General features: G+C 42.6%; 1 protein-coding gene across 1 annotated transcript in view; it reads right to left on the reverse strand.

The window, feature by feature from the left end:
• LOC126235600 (cylicin-2-like) overlaps positions 1-22,289 on the reverse strand; it is a gene marked incomplete at its 3' end in the record, with an annotated part of 33,416 nt that extends 11,127 nt beyond the window's left edge. The window contains exon 1 of the mRNA XM_049944312.1: positions 22,268-22,289. Within this exon, the coding sequence (XP_049800269.1) occupies positions 22,268-22,289 (22 nt within the window). The remainder of the gene's footprint in view (positions 1-22,267) is intronic.
• Positions 22,290-23,542: the final 1,253 nt, after the last annotated feature.

A 23,542-nucleotide genomic window follows, 5' to 3' on the forward strand; every position in this document is an offset into this window, starting at 1 on the left:
TCTTATTATCCTGTCCCTTCTCCTTTTAGTGTTTCCTGTGTATTCCTTTCCTCTCCATTTCTAAGCATAACCTCTTCATTCCTTACCTTATCACTCCACATAATTTTCAACATTCGCCTGCAGCACGATATCTCAAATGCTTTGATTCCCTTCTGTTTTGGTTTTCCCACAGTCCGTGTTTCACTGACATACAATACTGTGGTCCAGACGTACATTCTGAGAAATTTCCTCCTCCTATTAAGGCCTATGTTTGATACTAGTAGACTTGTGTTACCCAGGAATGCCATTTATGAGAGGGCTAGTCTGCTTTTGATGTCCTCCTTGCTCCACTGGTCATTGGTTATTTTGCTGTCTAGGTAGCAGAATTCATTAACTTCATCTACTTCATGCCCATCAGTCCTGATTTTAAGTTTCTCACTCTTCTCATTTCTGCTAATTTTCATTACTTTCATCTTTCTTTGATTTACTCTCAATCCATATTATGTACTCATTATATTGTTCATTCCATTCAGCTTATCATGTAATTCTTCTTCACTTTCACTCAGGATAACAAAGTCATCAGTGAATCGTATCATTGATATCTTTCAACTTGAATTTTAATTCCATTCCTGATGCATTCTTTTATTTATATCATTGCTTCTTTGATGTACAGATTGAACAGTAGGGAGGAAAGACTACATCCTGTCTTTCACCCTTTTTTATCTGAAAACTTCATTTTTGTTTGTTCTCTCTTATTATTCCTTCTTCACTCTTGTATATATTGCACATTAGCGTCTGTCCCTATAGCTTACCCCTATTTTTCTCAGATTTTCGAACATCTTGACCAGTTTACATTGTCGAATGCTTTTTCCAGGTCAACAAATCGTATGAATGTGTCCTGATTTTTCTTTAGTCTTCTTTCCATTATCAACTGCAATGTCAAGATTGCCTCTCTGGTGCCTTTACCTTTTGTAAAGCCAAACTGATCGTCATCTAGCACATCCCCAATTTTCTTTTCCACTCTTCTGTGTATAATTGTTGTCAGAAACTTCGGTGCCTGAGCTGCTAAGCTGATTGTGTGATAATTCTTGCACTTGTCAATTCTTGCAGTCTTCAGAATTGACTGGATGATATTTTCCTGAAAGTCAGATGATATGTCCCCAGACTCATACATTCTAGACACCAGTTTGTTGCCACTTCTCCCAATGATTTTAGAAATTCTGATGGAATGTTATCTATCCCTTCTGCCTTAATTAATCTTAAGTCTTCCGAAGCTGTCTTAAATTCAGATTCTATTATCGGATCCCCTATCTCTTCTAAATTGACTCATGGTTCTTCTTCTATCACATCGGAAAAATCTTTCCCCTCATAGAGGCCTTCAACATACCTGGAATTTCTATTGCATTCTTCATATTACCACCCTTGTTTTTTGTGTCGTCAAAGGTTGTTTTGACTTTGCTGTATGCGGACTAGCCCTTCCAACAATCATTTCTTTTTTGATTTATTCAAACTTTCCATGCAGTCTTTTTGTCTTAACTTCCTGCAGTTCCTATTTATTTATTTCCTTCCTCAATGACTTGTATCTCTATATTCCTGAGTTTCCCTGAACATTTTTGTACGTCTTTCATTCATCGATCAACTGAAGTATTTCTTTCATACTCATGCTTTCTTCGCAGTTACCTTCTTTGTACCTCTGTTTTTCTTTCCAACATCTGTGATTGCCCTTTTTTAGAGATGTCCATTCCTCTTCAGCTGTATTGCCTGCTGAGCTATTCCTCACTGTCCTATCTATAGCCTTATAGAACTTAAAAGTGCATCTCTTCATCCCTTAGTACATCTGTATCCCAATTCTTTGAGTATTGATTCTTCCTGACTAATCTCTTGAACTTCAGACTACTCTTCATCACTACTTCAATACATTGTGATCCGAGTCTGTATCTTCTCCTGGGTATGCCTTAAAGTCCAGTATCTGATTTCCAAATCTCTGTATGACCATGATGTAACCTACCTGAGATCTTTCCTTATCTGCATGCTCTTTCAAGTATACCACCTCCCCTTGTGATTCTTGAACAGAGTATTTGCTATTACTTGCTGAAATTTATTACAGAACTCAATTAGTCTTTCTCCTCTAACTTTCCTTGTCCCAGGCCCATATTCTCCTGTAACCTTTTCTTCTACTCCATCCCTAAAACTTCATTCCAGTCCCCCATGACTATTTTATTTTCGTCTCCCTTAATGTACTGTATTACCCTTTCAACATCCTCACGTACATTCTCTGTATTTTCGTCTTCAGCTTGTGGCATCAGCACGTGTACCAGAACTATATTTGCTGGTGTCTATTTGCTGTCGATTCTGACAAGAACAAGCATATCACTGAACTGTTCACTATAATAGACTCTCTGCCATACCCTCCTAATCATAATGAATCCTACATCTGTTATACGATTTTCTGTCACTGTTTATATTACCTTATACTCATCTGACCAGAAATCCTTGTCTTTCCATTTAACTTCACGGACCACTACTATATCTAGATTGAGATTTTGCGTTTCCCTTTTCAGATTTTCTAGCTTCCCTACCACATTCAAGCTTCTTACATTCCATGCCCTGAGATGCAGGATGTTATCTTTTAGTTGATCATTCAATGTTTTTCTCGTGGTCACCTCCCCCTTGGCAGTCCCATCCTGGAGATCTGAATGGAGGACTAGGCCAGAATATTTTGGCAATGGAGTGATCATCATGACACTTTCTCAATTACAGGCCACATGTTCTGTGAATACAACACTAGGTGCCTTTTAATATTGAGGTTCCCATTGCCTTCTGCATCCTCATGCCATTGATCATTGCTGATTCTTCCACCTTTAGGAGCAGCTTTGTACTCAAGGACAAGAGAGTGCTCTGAAAATCTGACGACTGGTCGCACAAGGAATGTCAAGAAAGGTAGGAAGATATATTTCCTCAGCAAGGCAGACAGGATACAAATTTCAAGATACTCGGCAGTCTGCATCAAATATTCAGTGATGAGGATGAAGAGGTGGAGAACAAATGGAAAACATTCAAAGGCATCATTCAGTATGCCCTACACAAGTATGTTCTGAGTAAGGTTTTAAGGGATGGGAAAGATCCACCATGGTTTAATAGCCGTGTTAGGAAAGTGCTACGTAAGCACAGTACTTCATCTTAGATTCAAGAGAAGTAAAAACCTAGCTGACAAACAAAAGCTGAACGAAGGAAAAATGAGTGTAAGGAGAGCAATGGGAGCAGTGTTCAATGATTTAAAAAGTAAGATTTTGTCAACCAACCTGAGTAAAATCCATAAGAAATTTTGGTCATATGTAAAATCAGTAAGTGGGTCAAAATCACCTACTATTTTCTCAGTGACCACACTGGCACCGAAACAGAAGATAACAGAGAAGGCCAAAATACTGAATTCAGTGTTCCAAAGTTGTTTTGCCATGGAAGATTGTAACACTGTCCATCCTTTCAATCGTTGTGCGAACGTCGAAGTGGCAGATATTGAGATAATCGATTGCGGTATTGAAAAGCTTCTACAATTGCTTAGTAGTGGAAAGGCTGAAGGACCAGATGAGATACCTATGAGATTCTATAAAGATTATACAAAAGACTTTCTCCCTTCCTAGCAGTAATTCATCACAGTTCGTTTGAACAACAAAAGATACCCAACAATTGGAAAAAAGTGCAGCTCATTCTAGTTTTTAAGAATGGCTGTAAGACAGATCCATATAATTATAGACCTATATCATAGATGTCAATCTGTTGTACAATTATGGAACATGTTTTTTGCTAAGGACATATGACTTCTTGGAAGAAAATCAACATGGATTCCACAAACAGAGATCATGCAAAACTCAGTTGGCTCTGTTCCTCCACCAGATCCACAGTGCAGTGGACAATGGCGCTAAGACTGATGCCATGTTCCTTGACTTCAGTAAAGGATTTGACAGCATGCCGCATTGCCATTTAATGAAGAGGGGAAAAAAAAATTCCGAGCTTACGGAGTATCGGAACAGACCTGGCCCCGCCTGCGGGTCCGGGGGTTAGAATAGGCCCGAGGTATTCCTGCCTGTTATACGAGGTGACTGAAAGGAGTTTCACACATTTCAGCCTCTATGTGATGGTTCCCTGTAGAGTTTGACCTCAATTCTTCAAAATTTTTTCAAAGAGCGAGCCAATTGGGGAAGGGCACCTTACAAGGTGTATCGTGTCCATCATCAATTGACATCTTTAGCACACTTGCAGTCCTGCCGTTCTCCATCTCGTGGGTGAGGACACCTTCCTGGGTGCATTTTCCACAATTTACTATTCAGCGTCGATTTCTGCATTGACAATGAACATGGACTTCTTTGCACCTAATATCCAGCACAGTGGCCAGTCTGTTCTGGTGGGACCGCCATGTACCCTGTTGGTTGTAGCCCCCTGACCACACAGGGATTGCTCTGCTGATGCCTGTGCCATTAACTCCCCATGTATGGCAAGGGTTAGATGCCCAGCCCCTTGGGGCATCAGGACTCATGATAATGGCCATCCTTTCCAGGTGGTCTTTGCTGCAGCTGGGTGGTGCCCGTGGGGAGGGCCCCTAGTCAGTGGGTGGCATAAGGGTGGATGACACGCGATGAAGTGTAGTCCATCATCTTTTGCTGGTGATGAAACACCAGCAGTCTCTAAGCGATGACGAACTCGATACAATGCACGGAAGTATGACCCCAAATAGTTTCCCTCCCTGGCCACACCATGAGAGGAACATCAGGCTAAGGATGACAGCAGATCTTATTCGCCCCGGTACCTTATATGTTCAAGAGCTGATGGGGAATCTTTTATGACGAAGCCACAGTTTTTTGTTGAACATTTAGAGGACGAGTTCAGGGAGGGGGAGAGCTTGTTGAAAATGTGTCAGTCTTGATCAAAACAGTGTCCTCTGCCCCGTCACAGGAGTTACTCACTTGTGACAAGCTGGGGAATGTTTCTGTAACCATCGCACCTCATAACAGCTTAAATATGGTCCAGGGTATCATATTTGACAGAGACCTTCTTTTGCAGTCAGACCATGAGCTGCATACATATTTAAAACAGCAAGGTGTACATTTCATCTGGCGTGTCCACTGGTGTTGGAAGGATAATCAGGTTGCCACCAGTGCCTTCAACTTGGCCTTTGAGGCTGTTACATTGCCCAAGAAGGTCAAGGCAATGGTCAATCGGTGTGATGTAAAGCCCTATATTCCTCACGCAATGCGGTGCTTAAAGTGCTGTAAGTTTGGCCATGTCTTCCTGCTTTACTTCCAGCGTCACATGCCAAGATTGTGGACGCCTATCACATCCCAATACTCCATGTGCCCCGCCTCCCATCTGTGTCAGCTGCGGAGAGCACCATTCACCTTGCTTGCCTGATTGCAGGATTCTCCAGAAAGAAAGGAAAATCATGGCGTATAAGACCCTGGACCGCCTGACCTACACTGAGGCTAAGAGAAAATTTGAACATCTGCATCCTGTACATATGACACCGTCTTATGCCACCACTACAACAGTTCTGGCACCATCAGCTCCACCAACCCAGGTCACCTCTCAGAGCCAGAAGAGTACACCTGCCCCCTTGATGGTGGGGGGGCATTTCCGTCCCTGTTGTTCCCGCACCACATACTTCAGGAGCAACACCCCTCAACCATCAGGGATCTTCGTCCCCATTTATAAGCTGGAGAAGCGAAAGTCTTCTTCTGGTTCTCTGACTAGGAAGGGTCCCTTGGGACCCTCCATTCCCAGGTTTCTTATAGTGGGAAAGATGACACCCGCCAGTGTCTGAAGAGCCCAAAAGCAGCTGGTTTTAGGGCTTCACGCTCATCCTCAGTCCCAGAGACTGTGAAGTCCTCCCAGCCAGGGAAACCCAAGGAACAGCGAGAGAAATCCAAAAAGAAAACCCCCCAGACCAAGGAAACTGCGGTGGCACCCAAACCACCGCTACCTACAAGCTCTGTGGCTGAGGATGGGGTGGAGGTTGTGGCATCTGCTGAGGACCTAGATCTAGTCAGAACCTCAGATACAAAGGATATAGACTGCTCAGGCATTAAATTGGTGGCAGTGGGTGACTCCTGGGGGGGGGGGGAGGGAGAAACTGCCTCATTGAATGTTCCATGCTTTCCCAGTCTCATGATGTCATCCTCCAGTGGAGGCAGAGCTATGGCAACTGTTACACTTTACACTTGCTGCCTCTATTGCTCTCCAGGAAACCTGGTTCCCAGCAATGCGGACCCCTGCCTTCCGCAGCTATAAGGGATGTTACAGGAACCAAAGCGACTACAATCGAGTGTCAGGTGGAGTTTGCATTTATGTCCTAAACTCGGTCTGTAGCTGAAGCTGTGGTTGTCAGAATAAGGACGACGTGGGAAATAACTGTCTGCAATGTATACCTTCCTCTAGGTGGTGCAGTACCCCTGAATGTATTAGTTGCACTGATTGATCAACTCCCTAAACTTCTCCTACGTCTGGGAGATGTTAATGCCAATAACCCCTTGTGGGTTGGTACTATGCTCACTGACTGAGTTGGAGATGTCAAAACTTTACTTCTGCAATTTGACCTCCGCCTCTTAAATACTGGGACCACCATACATTTCAGTGTGGCTCATCATGGTAGTTACTCGGCCATCGATTTATCAATTTGCAGCCCAGGACTTCTCCCATCTATCCACTGGAGAGCACATGATGACCTGTGTTGAGTGACCACTTCCCCATCTTCCGGTCACTGCCCCAGCATCAGGCACATGGACACCTGCCCAGATGGGCTTTGAACAAGCCGGACTGGGGAACTTCACCTCTGCTGTCACCGCTGAATCTCCCCCACACGGTAACATGGATGTAATCGTTGAGCAGGTGACTAGCACAATTGTTTCTGTGGCAGAACACGTGATCCCTCACTCTTAAGGTGCCCGAGGTGTAAGGCAGTCCCTTGGTGGTCGCTGGAAGTAACTGAAGCAATTAAGGAGCGTTGGCGAGGTCTGCAGCAGCATAAGCGGCACCCTTCCCTGGAGCACCTCATATACTTGTAACGGTCCTGTACCGTGTTCACTACCTTATCAAACAATGGGAGAAGGCGTGTTGGGAGCAATACGTCTCCATCATTGGGTGCCACATGTCATGTTCCAAAGTCTGGGGAAAGGTCAAATGTCTTTTCCGGTAGCAGGCCCAACAGCTGTCCCCGTGGTTACCATAAATTGCGAGTTATGTACCGATGTGAACGCGATTTCCGAGCGCTTTGCCTGAGCCTCTGTGTTGGGGAATCACCCCCCCCCCCCCCCCCCCCCCGGCCTTTCACATACTCAAGCGGCTGCTGGAAGTGAATGTTTTCTCGTTAACTACACGCTTCAGTAAATCCTATACCGCCCCATTGACAGAGTGGGAACTCCTCAGTGCCCTTGCACATTGCCCCGACACAACTCCTGTGCCTGATTGCATCCACAGCCAGATGATTAAACATCTCTCATCTGACTACAAGCGGTATCTGCATGTTATCTTCAACTGGCTCTGGTGCGATGGCGTCCTTCCATAGCAATGGCGGGAGAGCACCATCATTCTGGTGCTCAAACTTTGTAAAAACCCTCTTCATGTGGGTAACTATCAGACCATCAGCCTCACCAATGTTCTTCATAAGCTACTGGAACGTATGGTATGTTGGCGGTTGGGTTGGGTCGGGTCCTGGAGTCACGTGGCTTTCTGGCTCCATGTCATGGTGGCTACCACAAGGGTCACTTTACTTCTGATTATCTTGTGTCCATCGAATCTGCCATCCGAACAGACTTTTCCAGACAGCAACACCCGACTGCCATCTTTTTTGACTTGCATAAAGCATACGACATGAATCGGTGACATCATATCCTTTCCACATTGTATGAGTGGAGTCTCCGGGGACCACTCTGGATTTTTATCCAAAACTTCCTGTCGCGCCATACTTCGCATGTCAAAGTTGGTGACTCCCATAGTCCCATCCATATCCAGGAGAATGGAGTCCCACAGGGCTCTGTATTAAGAGTCTCCCTATTTTTAGTGGCCATTAACATTCTAGCAGCAGCTCTCAGGCCCTCTGTCTCACCTACTCTGTATGCAGACGACTTCGGCATTTCATACTGCTGCTCCAGCACTATTGTTGCTGAGCGTCTCCTCCAGGGAACCATCCACAAGGTGCAGTCATGGGCTCTATCACGGCTTCCAGTTTTCTGCCACAAAGTCGTGTGTCAGGCACTACTTTTGGCGTCGTACCGTTCATCTGGAACCCTCACTTTACCTTAACGGCAATCCACTCACTGTAGTGGAGACATATCAATTCCTAGGACTGGTTGTCGATGATCGATCACTTGGCTGCCTCAACTTCATCAGCTTAAGCAGAACTGCTGGCAGCACCTCAATGCCCTCTGTTGCCGGAGCAACACCAATTTGGGTGCAGATCGCTGTACGCTGCTGCAGCTCTACAGAGCCCTTGTCCAACACCGAGTTGAGTATGGGAGTGTGGTTTATGGTTTGGTAGCACCTTTAGCATTGCATTTACTCGACCCTGTGCACCACTGTGTTGTTTGATTAGCGGCATGAGCTTTTAGGATGAGTCTGGTGATCAGCGTACTGGTGGAGGCTTATGTCCCTCCACTGCAGATCAGACATGCGCAACTGCCCAACAGTTATGCATCACACATTCATAGTTCACCTGAGCATCTGGATTAACATCTCCTTTTCCCACCTGCGATAGTCCAACTCCCACATCGGCAGCCCAGAATGGGCCCAACGATTGTAGTTCACGTGTGGTCCCTTCTCTCCAAACTGGAGTCCTTCCCTTTACCACCTCTACTTGAGGTCCGTTCACATGCACGTCCATGGTGTACACCTCGGCCACAGCTTCGTCTGGACCTTTTGCATGGTGCTAAGGACTCCGTTAACCCCGCCACTCTCCGCTGTCACTTCCTCTCAATTCTTGACGGGTTCCGGGACTCTGAAGTGGTTTACACTGAGAACTCAATGGCTGATGGACACGTAGGCTTCGCATATGTTCATGGAGGTTAAGTTGAACACCACTACTTGCCAGTTGGCTGCAGTGTTTTCACTGCAGAGCTGGTGGCCATATCTCGTGCTCTTGATTACATCCACTCATGCCCTGGTGAATAATTTCTCCTGTGTGCTGACTCATTGAGCAGCCTACAAGCTATCGACCAGTGCTACCCACGCCACTCTCTGGTAGCGTCCATTCGGGAGTCCATCTATTCCCTGGAACAGTCCCGACGTTCTGTGTTGTTTGCGTGGACCCCCAGGACACGTCGGAATCTCTGGCAACAAACTTGCAGACAGGGTGGCCAAACAGGTGACACAAAAACTGCTTCTGGAAATAGGCATCTCCGAAGCTGACTTGCAAGTTTTTACAGTTTTGGGAGATGGAATGGCATAACAGCATGCACAACAAACTGTGTGACATTAAGGAGACTATGGATATGTGGAAGTCTTCCATGCAGGCCTCTCGCAGGGATTCAGTTGTCACCTGCCGGCTCCGCATTGGCAATATGTGGCTAACACACGGTTACCTACTCTGGCGCGAGTACCCACCTCAGTGTCACTGTGGATCCCAAATGACAGTCATCCACCTCTTGCTAGACTACCCACTTTTAGCCACTCTGCAGCAGACTTTTAACTTTCCCAGCACCCTGCCTTCAGTGTTGGGCAACAATGCCTCCAAAGAATCTTTAGTCTTAAGTTTTATTTCTGAGAGCAGGTTTTATACTTCTATGTAGGTTTTAGCACATGTCCTTTGTCCCTCTGTCCTTCACTGTAGTGCTTTTAGATTCGAGGTTTTCAATGTGTTGCAGAGTGGCTAGCTTTCCGTTTTTATTCTTGTGGTTTCCCAGCCACTCTAATCTACTTTCATGTTTTACTCTTTTCTGTTTCTAGTGTCTCCCTATTGTTTTCTTGTCCGTTTCTGTTCCTTTTATTGTTTGTTGCCTTCCCTTCATTCTTGTGGCTTTTCCTTTCTTTCTGTTTTGTGTTATATGTTTCGTCCATTTTATTCTCACACTTCTGGAATTGTTTTATTAGGAACAAGGGACCGATGATCTGGTAGTTCAGTCCCTTATCCTTCCTTTAAACGAACTGACTAACCAACCAGACCTGCAACTGGATTCAAGACTTTCTTGCAGATAGAACTCAACATGTCGCTTGTAATGGAACTAAATTGACAGAGGTAAAGATAATATCTGGAGTACCATGGGGAGGTGTTACAGGGCCATTGCTATTCACAGTATATGTAAATGATCTAGTAGGAAGTGTGGGATGCTCTTTAAGGCTATTTTCAGATGATGCAGTTGTTTATACAAAGCAGCAATGACATAAGATGGTAAGAATTTGCAGAATGACCTGCAGAGAATTGATCAACGGTGCAGACTGGCAGTTGACTCCGAATGTAAATAAATGTAACATATTGTGCATATATAGGAAAAGAAATCCACTACTGTACAGCTACATTAGTGGTGGGTTTTGAGCCCAGAACTGATGAAATTTTTTTTACTGATCAAACACACTACCCCTAGACCACTGGCTTAGAGGCCAGTGCAGCTGCTCAAATCAACCACACAGGTATGTCAGCCTCACAACTGGATCAAGATCCTGCTTAGCAGGCTCTGCATCAGACACATCACTTTAACAGGTGGTTTCTTCCTCAGCATATTTTGGCAATGTGTGTCCTATATACTGATATTAGGGTAGCTCTCTCTCAATGAAGATTTGCCCACCATCCATACCGGTACTGATTCCAATGTTACAACAGTGGGAAATTATGAGAACTTTCAGGCCTCATACATAAATTGGTGGGGAAGGGAGGCAGACTTCAATACCTCATAACCTGCTGCACATGTGGGGACAGCCTTTGTCCCCACCCGTAAGACTTCTCGTCAGGGCACTGATGACCATGAAGCTGAGAGCCTCTTGCCTCAATCAATCATCATTATGGTCATCATCATATCCTTCTGATATACACTTAAATTTTCACCATCAAATCTCACTGCTGTCAATTTCAAGTTTTGACTGGCTTTCTGTATCTAGTATTATGAGCATTTCAATGCTTTTCATGAGCTCTTCTAACTCTTGCACTTCTTTGCAAATATTCGGCAGTTTATTATTAGGATTTTAATACTCTCACCTGTGGGGAGGCATTTCTTTTGATCTCACACTGATACTTCTGTGTTTCCTACAGCTATCATTATCTGGATTGGAGGGAGAGTTGCCTAATCAAAGAAACAGTTTTGTGCTACCCACTCACAGTCAGTTACCTGATTAGCAGCCTCTGATGTGTAGCACACACAACCTATTTTGGGGGGACCATTCAGTTCTCAACCTTATGGCTCAAGTCCAGGAAGTCACAGTCTAGCTTACCATAGAACTTTCTAAGTCTCTGGTTCAGTCCTTCCACTCTACTGAGAATCAGAGGGCCACGATCAGTTGTAGGGACAATGCTGCAAATTTGGAGCTTCGTGGAAACTCCACGCACAAAGCTGGTATTCTCAACCTTTTCTGCCAGTCACTGGAATGATCCAAGAATTACTGCAGAGCCCAGCTGACAGTCTCTTCACATCCAATGTGCACCACAGTCTGCAATAGGTTGCACCCTGTTCCTCAATGGCTGCTGCAATGGAATTCAACATGTCGAATGAGGCCCCAGGCATGCCCACTGAGTGCACCTGGTGTTCTTTGCTGTCCCTTACTGCTATTTCTCTGAGGCATTTTCCATATGTTTGAACTGCTGACAATTAATAGAACCCTACCTTTTTGTGTTTGCCTCCTCCTGTCATCGGACAGGTTTCCATGTGACAGGTGACATTATTCTCAATGGGCCAGTTTCAGTTTAACTGAAAGACAGTGTCGCAAACTTGTTGGTTTAGGGGATCAGCCCAACACTCTGAATTGTCCATGGTCCCTGTCCACCCTGTACAGGATGCCTAAATGTGCCATTAACATGAAACTCACAGTTAAGTGGATGGGTAATAACAGATCCTGTACTTTCTGCAGAGGAGACAGGATCCACACAGAGCATAGTACTTGAGGTACCTGTGGTAGACGTATCACAGGTACCTGGCTCTTTAGAGCTCTCCCAACACACCAATTTGCAGCAACTGTCAATTGTTTGTCAGTAGTCGAAGCAATTTCTAGCTGCTTACAAATGTAAACAAACTTGTCCCATGTTTGAGAATTGCATTTACAGTGGTGCTGCATTTTGGATGGTGAAATGTATTAAAAGGCAGTGGAAAAAAAAGCTCTAAATTAAACCTGCTGATTATTTTGAATCTGTTGAGCTAAAAAGTTGTTCCATTCTTTCACTTCTAGGGGTTGGTTCTTGAAGCTAAAATTTTTGATATCGTAGGTTCTCATGGTTACAAGTGATGTAATACCTCCTGAAGAATTGCCTGAATAGTTAATTTTATTCTCTCACATTTTTCTATATCACACTGTCTGTACAATTTCCACTTCAAAATCGAAAAATACATTGTTACTGCCAGAAATAAAAACATGTCTGAGCACTCCAGAGGCATGCCCACTACTACTCTATTCTGTGGTACTAACAATATTCTAAATAATTTATAATTTTCTTGACGAATTTTTATCAATTTATGTCATTATTTTATAAATGAATCCAGAGGTAAATTTGATAGATACCATCAGATTATGCAATTATTAATAGGAATTTTAAGTACACCGGATATTTCATAATTTCAAATACTTCAAAAAAAAAAGGTAATTTTAACTGTACATTGTAACAACAAAAATAATTTCTTTTTATACATTTTTGCCTGAAATATAATGTATCATGTACAAAATCAGATGCAAATCTTTTTCTTTGTTTTTTTTTTTAAAAAAAGTGAGATGATATTAACCTTCTTACAAATTCGTAAATATTTTTTGGTATCACCTACTTCTCTTGAGGAAAAGTAATGATAGAGGAGGGTGTCCCTTCATATTGTCCATGACATGTATCAGTAGCAAACTGAAAGAGTGGCAATTTGGAGCCCTCTGAGTCAAGCTAAATTTTTCAACAGCAGACACTGCAGTGAGCCAATGAAAGTCATTTGAAGTGGTATCAGTATGTGGATGACACTTTTGTGTGGTGGTGGTGGTGGTGGTGGTGGTGGTGGTGGTGGTGGTGGTGGTGGTGGTGGTGATTGGTTTGTGTGGCACTCAGCTGCATGGTAATCAGTGCCCATAGAAAGTCCCAATCTTTACGGAGCCTGATCTAGCCACTGTTGATGATCATAGATGATACACACCCAGTTCCCTTTTGTGTTATGTAGTCAGGGTGAAACGAATTGTTTCTTGGTGCATTTAAATAGTATTAATCCAAAGATACAATTTACTGTGGAGACGGAAAGTAATGGACAGCTTAATTTTTGGGATGCTTTAATAACTAAATAGGCAAATAGGACTTCAGGTCAAAGGTATAAAGGAAAGATACACGTACTGATCATTAGTTCCATATGGATTCGGTCCATCATCCCAGGCCAAAGAGAGGTGTCATTAGAACATTGGGCAAACAGGGCTGACAACATCTGTGAGCCAGTTTACTTGTGAGAGGAATTAAATCACTTGCGAACAGCTTTTAAGAAAAACAAATACACTGATAAGAGAGAGATCGAGCACTCCCTCATAGATGAAAGACGTCCATAAACATCCAACAACCACCACCATTGGGTGGGAAAGTTTTTCTTCCATTTATTTACAATATTATAGGGCATATTGGGAAATTTCTGGCTACTCTTCAGACCCACCAAGCAGATTAGTGGATGTTTAACGTCTGTGAAAGATGCAAGACACCCTTTTGCAACACCTGTGGTGTATAAACTTGTGTGTAGTTGTAGAAGGTTTATATTGGACCAACAAAAGGAAGTGTTAATTCGCAGTTAACAGAACACAAACTGACAAATCAGCTTCAACAGAACATGGTTTTTCAAAAGATGGAGATCACAAAATAAAATGTAGTGAAATGAGCATCACATTATTATGCATGCATGTATGTATGTACAGAAAAAGGCATAGAGATTTATAAACACCACAATAATTTTAGCAAAAATGAAGGCTTAAAGTTGGATAAGATATGGTGTAGGCTTTGTACCAATGATGTGACAACAGATTACCTTTGATTGAGAGTAATGATGTTAGAGTGAGTTTTACTGCAAAAGCACACGATGAGTAGTGGTATCCTCTATTTATAAACTGGACCTCCAAACCCTAGCAGCCAGTCATGGCTCGACTCAGATGTTACCTGCAATTGGCAATGAAACATTAGGAGGAAGAATTTCTACTGTTCCACCATGGGCTCTTATCCTGGAAGTTTAATTAATGTCCCATAACACTTTTCCATTATGATATCATATAACATCCCATCCTCCACTCCTCTTCATCCTCACTATTGAATGTGTAAATCTGACTTAGGTTTTTGCTCATCACCTGAACAACATTCACAGGATTAACCCTCAACTCACAAAGTTTTGGTCTCTCAGAGCGAATGAAAATTCTCGAACTCGCTCTCCAAGGCCAGTTGTGGTGGAATGCTTCTATACTCCACCTAACCTCCTTAAATTGCCAAGCCTATGGTGTTTTGTTGTCGATTAAATTATCACCTTCTGTGTTTATTGTTGACTTGTGTTACTGATTGGCATTGGAGTCTCCTGGACCATGTCTCCTGAACTACATACCTGTTTTCCTCTGTATGGTACCGTATAGTTCAAAATGTGTTGGTGAAATTGTGTCATTTTTAACTTTCCCGAGTTTGATGAAATTGTTAGTCGGTCTATGCAGGAAGGTGTCAGTGATATAGATCAAGAAATAGATGAAGAAGACTATGATTTTACATTATCCAGTGACCACAGTTCTGCTATTGAACTAGAGTATCATTCAGAGGAAGAACGTCAGGAAAACTGTGATGAGGATTTGTCTGTTTCTTCAAGGAAATACTTAGTCTGTTAAAATCAATTGTGTTAAGAGTGGTGATAAGAAAAATTTGTTCCTAGCAATGAATTTCAATTTGACAAAGTTTCTTTTTGTCCCTATTAGGTGGACTTTTTATGTGTAATTTTAAACCCAGGACGTTAGTTTCATTTGTAAATTTGTTTGCTACGGAAGTTGTATAATTTTACAGGATGTAAAATTCAGTAATCTAACAGTCTGTTTATGTGTACTATTTAAAAGAACCACACAAAATTGTGCTTTAGTGTGATAAATAGTAAAATGCTGCAGACTTTGTTTAGTGCAATAAAATAAACTAGAAGCATTTAGACAACACTTAAATAATTGTAAAAATAACTGTTATATAGCATAAATTAAAAATTTCAAATCATTTTTGCCTTGATCCCAGTTTAAACATTGGGCTCCCAGAGACCCCTCCTTGTGGTATGAAATGGAAATCAATTCCCATGCCTCATGACAGAGCATATGGGAACACTGCGGGAGACCTGCACTGCCATACTAGGCAAGGTCCTAATGGAGATGGTTTGCCATTGCCTTCCTCCAACTGCAGTGGGGATGGATTGATGATGATGATGATGATGATGATGATGATGATGATGATGATGATGACACCCAGACATCTCGAGGCAGGTGAAAAGTCCCTGACCCCGCCGGGAATCGAACCCGGGACCCAATTCTCGGGAAGTGAGAACGCTACCACGAGACCATGAGCTGTGGAGCTCAGGATATACGTTACAAAAAAGTCGTCTCTTGAGTTAAGGGTTAAGTGACTTCCATCTGTTGATTCACTACCAAATACAGCAGCGGCCTCATCTGTACTGTGTGTACAGTTACAATGCAGTGAGACCAGTACACTGATGTTAGCCGTCACATATGTGTTGTTATTGGTGAATACCATTGATAGCCACTTGGAGGGGTACATCACCATGTTTTAAGTATGTTTGCAGTTGGATGTAGGTGTTTGAACTTGCAGTAGTTCCCTTGTCAGTAGTGAGATGTTGGCTGTCATCACTATGCTCTGATGACTGTTTGTGCCCTCTGGGCAGCTCTTCATGCCTGTATTACACTGTAAAAAATCATTGACACACATTTTTGTCAAATTACTTTGACAAAATTACTTCACTACAGTCTTTACACTATCACATAAAATTTCATTGTAGTTTCTTTGGAAAGGATGCTGAATAGGTAACTGTCTACACAGCAGAATTTAATGTAATGCTGGTGGTGAGCATTGCTTGAAAAGAGAGAAACAAAAATAAAGGAGTGTTAAGGCCTAGATAGCAATAAGCTCAGTGTACTGACCAGAATTTTCTTCGTGAGCTACAGTGCGAGACCAGAAAGTTTAGGGGATGGTTCAAGAATGGACAGACCATTGTTTCAATTTGTCTTTGTGACAGTAATCTCACATTTTTCTTGGTAATCAGTGTGGGATAGGGTAAGGCTGACCTGCAGACATGGAAAACACCAAGGAATGCACAGCCACATAGGTTGTCGATTGCAGACCTAACTTGATATCTAGTAGGGTTACACAATGTGATGTCCAGTCAGAGCTGTGTGCCTGTCTGTCCCCACCCCCCCTGCCTTCGCCACCCCCCCCCCCCACACACACACACACACACTTGAATCTCCCACTGAAACCTGGTCAAATGTGTTACTTATGGTAGGGATGTTCAAAAGTGATACTGCCCGCTGCCTCCTCTCCACTGTATCAACTGCAATTTCGACCGTGCTGTCTCCTCCAAAGATTGTCCCATGTATCTTAATGAGTGGACCATCCATGAGATCAGGATCAAGGAAAAAGTGCCTTACCCTGTTGCTCACATGTTCTTGGCTAGTCGACAGGCCTGCATTTTACCATCTGGAACTTACAGTACCATTCTTGGTGTACCTCGCTCCACAAAGGACATGCGCATGCAGACTTGCAACATAAAGTTCATCACCATGGTTCATCCCCACCTCTTTCTCCTATAGCTGTGCAAAAAGCCATTAAATTTTCACCTCCAGAACAAAATCACCTGCTACATAACCAGCATGACAGAAAGGATAGAAGGAATACTCATACGAAAACTTTTTATGATGTCCCTCCAGCCATCAAACATCTGACTCCTCATCTGTCAGCTGCAAAGGATCCAAGAAACCAACCAAAGGCAAATGGTCACCGCCAACTACTTTTCTGCCCTGGAATCTGCAGGCAGAGCAAGGGAGAATGCTGACACCTCTGTGGAGCTTGTGAAGCAAAATCCTTCAGTCCCTGCACCATGTAGCAGTGATTCTTCAAAGTTTGGCACTTGGCAGCCATCTGGGTGACCCCTCCCCCCTCCTTCATTTTTTACCTCCAGCCCTTTCTCTGTCATGACTTTCCTCCAATGGAATGTTCAGTGTTAGATCCAATGAGGAGGAATTATGGCTGCTCCTTAATTGCACTGCCAACTTGTTCTCTGCCTCTAGGAAACAAAATTGCGTTGCTTTGGCCACTCACATGTTTTTTTTTCAGTCCGCTTTGATCTTCCTGCCCAAGGATGGCTTTCTACCTCATGGGGGAGTCTTGCAACTCATCCGAGGTGACGTTCATTGTCACACCATCTCTCTGAACACCCGGATGCAAGCTGTTGCAGTCTACATTTTCCTTCCTTGCTTCACCTTTTCTCTTTGTACCATCTATATCTCTCCATCACTTAGTGTCACCTCGGCAGACTTCCTCCAGATTATTGGCCAACTCTCCCACCCCTTTATGTGCTCAGTGACATTAATGTCACCATCCCATTTGAAGCTCTCACAGAACCTGTCAGACAGGTGCCCTTTCAGCTGATCACCTCAATCTACTCAACCTCATCTACCTTAACACTGGGTCACTCACATTCCTTTCAGAATCCACACACACCTTCCCACTTGGACTTCTGGTTTGGCACTGTCCAGCTTGCCAGTCACCTCGAGTGCTGTGTTCTCTCTGACACATACTCAAGTTACCATTTCTGTTTGCGGACTCCTACCTCACGTACATGTAAACCCAAATGGCAGCTTTTTAAGGCTTTCAGGAGGCTTTACTCCTCACCGATGCCCTTCGACAAACATGATTTCCTCAGTTGTCCTGACAAGGTAGAATACCTTATCCACATTATTCTTACTGCTGCAGAACATTGCCGTCCTCACATCTCACCTCTACCATGCTGTGTCCTGGTCCTTCAGTGGACTGAGGCATGCTGTGATGCAATTTGCCCTTGGAGACGGGCTCTCCACATTTTTAACAATCATCCTGTGATGGCAAACTGTGCTCTTTATAAACAGTTGCATACACAGTGTCATTGAATTTTTCAGGAAGCAGAAATGCTAGGTGCATTTGCCTTACTAGTCCTTTTAACAGTTCCAGTTCATCTTCCACTGTGTGGGCCACTCTTCAGTGGCTCTTTGGGAGCAAGATCCATTCCCAAATTTGCTGCCTGACTATAGCAGATGATATCATGATGGATCCTATTGCTATCTCCAACACCTTAGGCCACTATTTTGCAGAGATTTCAAGCTCCACACACTTTTCACCCTGCCTTCTCCATTGGAGTGGAGGAGGCTTGGGTGATACCATTCTTTCCTCAGAATTGTGAATGCTGAAATGACACTTTTTCTATGGTGGAGCTAGATCATGCTCTTACTTCCTCCTGATAGCTGCCCCAAAACCAGACAATGTAGCGTTCTGATGGTGCAGCACTCTTCTCCTGTGGGCAAGTACATTCTCAATCATGTATACAGACGCATATGGGCAGATGGCACGTTTCCCAGACATTTGTGTAAAGCCACTGTCATACCCTTCCTTACCTATGCCCTTGTAAGGACAAACACATTCCTTCTAGTTCTAGTCCCATTTCTCACCATCCATGTTTGCAAGGTGTTGGGACATTTGATTCAGGTCTGGCTGGTGTGGTGGCTAGAGTCTTGCAATCTACTAACCACTGCACAATGTGGATTTCCAATACACCATTCTGCAGTTGACCATCTCATAACTTTGTCAACCCATGTCATTTCTGCATAAATAACACTGTACCTACATTTTTTGACTTGGAGAAAGTGTAAAACACATGCTGGAGGACTGGTATACTCCGTACTAGATTAGATTAGATTAATACTAGTTCCATTGCCTTCAGGAATTTTTATAAGACAACTTTAAAGGAACATAAGGGTTTTGGCTTGTCAAACCCATTTATCCTGGAAAATGCTGTTCCTCTGGGATCTGTCCTGAGTGTTGTCCTCCTTGCTGTCACCATTGATACTGTTATGGCCTGTCTCTCGCAGGGCATCTCTGGCTTCCTTTTCATTGATGATTTTTCAATCTATTGCACTTTCCCACAGACTAGTCTTGTTGAGCAGCGTCTTCAGTGATGTCTTGATCATCTTCACTCATGGATCATTGACAAAGACTTTTCCTTTTCCACTGACAAAACTGTTCGTAAGAATTCTGGCGGTGCAATGGTTTTCTTCCACTGTCTCTACATCTTGAGCCTGTTGCTCTTCTGTCTGCCGAAACTGCGAAATTCCTGGGGCTCATGCTTGATAGGAAATTTTCTAAGTCCTCCCATGTCTTACTTGACTGCCTGCTATACTCTGTCCCTCAATGTCCCCTCAACAGCACTTCCTGGGGAGTGGATTGGACTTCACTCCTCCAGTCCTACGGATCCCTTGCCCATTCAAAACTAGGCTATTGGTGTTCTTTTTATGCATCCATCTTACAGCATCATGGCATCTGTTTGGCTACTGAAGCCTTTTATGCTAGCCCAATGGAGAGTATGAATGCAGAAGCTGCTGAATTACCACAGTCATACTGGTGTGATGTTCTCCTCAACAGGTGCACATGGCGTTTGTCTGCCATGACTGGCCACTCATCCTCTGCCCTCTTTTTTGATGATTCTTTTCACCACCAGTGTGAGGTGCATCCTTCTTCCATTACTTCCCTTTTGGCTATTGCTCCAGCTGCTTAAATACATGCTACCTGCCTCTTTGCCAACCTCGGCTTCATGCAGCAGCCTGTCTTCACAACAGACTTCATAAGAACTCTAATCCAGATTTGATCTATTGCATAAGTTTGTCAACCTTCACACGGAATGTAGCAATAGTACATTTGTGTACACTAATTGCATTCGGACTGACTGTGGTGTCATGTGTGCCTTTGTCATTTGTATTGACAAATTTCAGTACCAGCTTCCAGAACACAGCTAAGTATTTACAGCAGAGCTCTTTGTTCTATATCAAGCCACACATTACATTTGGTGACACAGGCTTTTCAATTGTCATCTGCTCCAGTTCTCTCATATCCCTTCAGATCCTCTGTGTGCTGCACAAGATCCATCCCTTAGTGCAACTGGTTGAAGAAAGCTTCCACTTGCTCACTCTTTATGGGGCTACTGTGATGTTTGTGGGTACCTGATCATGTCGGTTTGATAGGAAATGCAGCTTCTGTTGTTGCTGTCAAGGCAACAGACTACCTCAGCCTGCTAGCTCTTCCATACCATATGATGATCTCTGTGTTGCCATCGCCGCTGGTCTCCCCTTCATGGGAACAAGCTCCAGGAAAGTCCAGCTGCTTGTCATCAGCCTTTGACAATTCGCCATTTCCTGAATGAATTCCCTTTTTTGAATCACTTGTGTTCTCATTTATGTTTGTTGCCTGAGTTGTTACCCATTTTAGCGAAAGCTGCACACTTTGGTTGACCCTGTTTTACCTTTCATCTATCGTAGCAGTTTGGAAAATGACATTTAATCTTTAGTTCACGACCTCTGTTGTCTCTATAAAAAATTTTATGCAACTTTCTCCACACGGAATTTTTTGGTTTTAACTGTCTCTCTTCTGTAGATTCAACTTAATGTGCAGTTACTTTTAACTTCTTTTTTGTCTTAGTTTTCAGATGCTCTGACGTGGGCACATATGAGCTTAGTTGTTCTTGTGCTCTAGAATAAAACAATCAAAGTGTTAAGAACATGTGGAACCCTTTTGCAGCTTTGACTGGACTCCCTTTACGAGTGCTGACAGGAAATGCACAATTGGGTTCTTTAGAAGTGAAGCAGTGTTTCTTCATATATACGGAACTATTTAACTCAGTGTCAATGACTTAGTGTGAAAAACTGAAGTTATTTGTGTAATATGATATAACAGAACCCTGGAAATGGGGTAAAAATAGTTAATGTAGCTGATGTAAATCAAATAAAGTAATTCCATTGCACCTTTTGATCTGTATTTTCAGAACCTTCTTGCTCCTTTGTGGCCATAATTTATGGCTTACAATCCTTTTACTATAACTATTCTTTAGGTGAAGAGTAAAGGAAAAATATGTGAAAGATGTACTTGGCTAAATGACATACTTAGAAAATTTAAAGGTAAAATAGTTCATAAATTTCGGTAAGATATTTATTCTATTACATTGTAGTGGTAAAATTGAACAAATTGGAATACATTTTAAATAAATATTTAATTATCGGTCCTTCGTATTTTAACAATGACAGCATTGCTGAACAGCATTGAATTCTCTGCGTAACAGTTCCTCTTGACATATGCACTGACGATTAAGAGTTTATTATAAATCAGCATTGCACTGTAAGTGACAGTTGCATGGCATGAGATTGTTAGCCATCTGCATCCTGGCCACCCCTCTTACAGACTTTCAGGAAAACCAAGCAGATCTATGCTTACGTAACTTACGTCTTCATCACGTTGGACTTGTAGCAATATAACTGATTTTAATTCTGAATATTGTCTTTTTAATGAATAATATAAGATGATTTGAATTACAAGAACATTAGTAAATCCACAAACCATTAATTCTTACTGCAAAAATGCTTTTAGTTTGTATAAGTTGTTAAGCTTGGATATATTCATTCAATGGTGTCGTGTTTCTCTAACTAAGACTCAAGAAATTTAAATTCCTTTTCAAAATTAGTGAAGAGGCGGGACAGTGAAAGACAGCAAGTACCATCATATAAAATCTGTGTCACTGACAGGGTTTAGATCTTGTTTTCCTGCCAGATCTCTCACACTACCAGTTTCTTGTTTCACTCCTCCATTTGGCCTCCTGTCTCTCTTCTACATTCATGATTCTCATCTGAGATCATGAAAACTTTGTACTGCTTGTCCCAATTTGTCATTGGCATTCACTGAATTTTTAAAGATGATGTCAATATTTCATTTATATTCACTGATTTAGCCTGCAGGGTCGTCTTGTTGTCTTACTGACCCATAAAGTGGGAGACAGTGCCACTTTCTTCCAAGGTTGTCCTCAGTGTGGCTATTGTGTGAGGATGAACACTGTGAGCAGCAACATACCATGCAGCAGCAGGTCAAACATGTTCTTTTATGCAATTCATATTGATGCTCAAGCTAACTGACTGTTAGATTGCCATGTGAAATGTATATCTAACAGATGAGCTTCATATGGTTGAATTTTGTTGCAAAAAGAATGAAATTGTCACCTACTGCTCCAGTGTAAACTTAGAGGTGGACTGTTTTGTGTCGTCCAAAATGTGGAGTTTCAATGGAGTAATGAAAACACAGTAGGATAGAAGAGCTCACGTCAAAGAATTGGATAAGTAGTTCACAGTGGCTTTTCATATTAGAGCACAGCATTGCACATACACCTAAAATTAAGTAGCTTGTCCCCAAGTTGCCCTGGAAAGGAAAGTTGCTACTCACCATATAGCAGAGATGTTTAGTCGCAGATAAGCACAACATAAAGACTGTCACAAATATAACTGGTTGTAGTGGTTACAGGTACTCCTTTTAGGGTATGTAGTATTGTAGTCCAGTGTAACATAAATGAATATTGACAAATACTTAACACATATTTGTGTTTGCTTGTACTTCCAGTTCCAAGAACAGCTACCAGCCAGGACAAGTAGCTGTTTTTTGTGCTGTGAACCGGTGGGAATTACAGGGACTCCCATGACTGCCCTCACCAGCACCAGCAGAATCAGCCTCAGCCAGAGGCTGGCTGAAATTATATACTTGTGGAACGTAGAAATTGACAAAAAAGGAATGCTCTGTGAAGCATGCTGTGCACAAATTAATGAGGTAGATGAAAAGGAAATGCGGGTAAAGCAGCTCAAGAAACTAATTATACTCCGTGTGCTCCCCAGGGACCCTGATTATGGTAAGCACAGCAGATGTTCCACAAATGAGTCACATTATCTGATTTTTAGTGTTTATGATAATTTTGTCTTGAAACAAATTATTGCTATTTCAGCACAACATGGTGAAGGGGGGTGGGAATTAGTGTGATCATTGAAGTTGAGAGTGGTTTATGGCTGTTATGGAACACTGAGAACCCTGCTATTTTGGTGTAACACCTTGCTTATTTTGAAGGTTAATAAATGTAAAAGACTGAGAATCCAGTTTTATTCAGTGATTACTTTAATTTTAAATTATAACCAACAACACAGAGATCAGAACAAAGCAAGAAATCCTTTTGTGGTTTTCCAAAAGTTTTATTATTCTGGTAACCTGGTTGGAGAAAATAAGAAAATTATGAAACATGTCCAGTGAAATGTTGTAAACAGCATTACTCTCCTCTGATTTTCATAACATTTACTCATGTCCTCCTAA

This window comes from Schistocerca nitens, chromosome 2 (genome assembly GCF_023898315.1).
Source record: "Schistocerca nitens isolate TAMUIC-IGC-003100 chromosome 2, iqSchNite1.1, whole genome shotgun sequence".
NCBI classification, from domain to species: Eukaryota; Metazoa; Arthropoda; class Insecta; order Orthoptera; family Acrididae; genus Schistocerca; species Schistocerca nitens.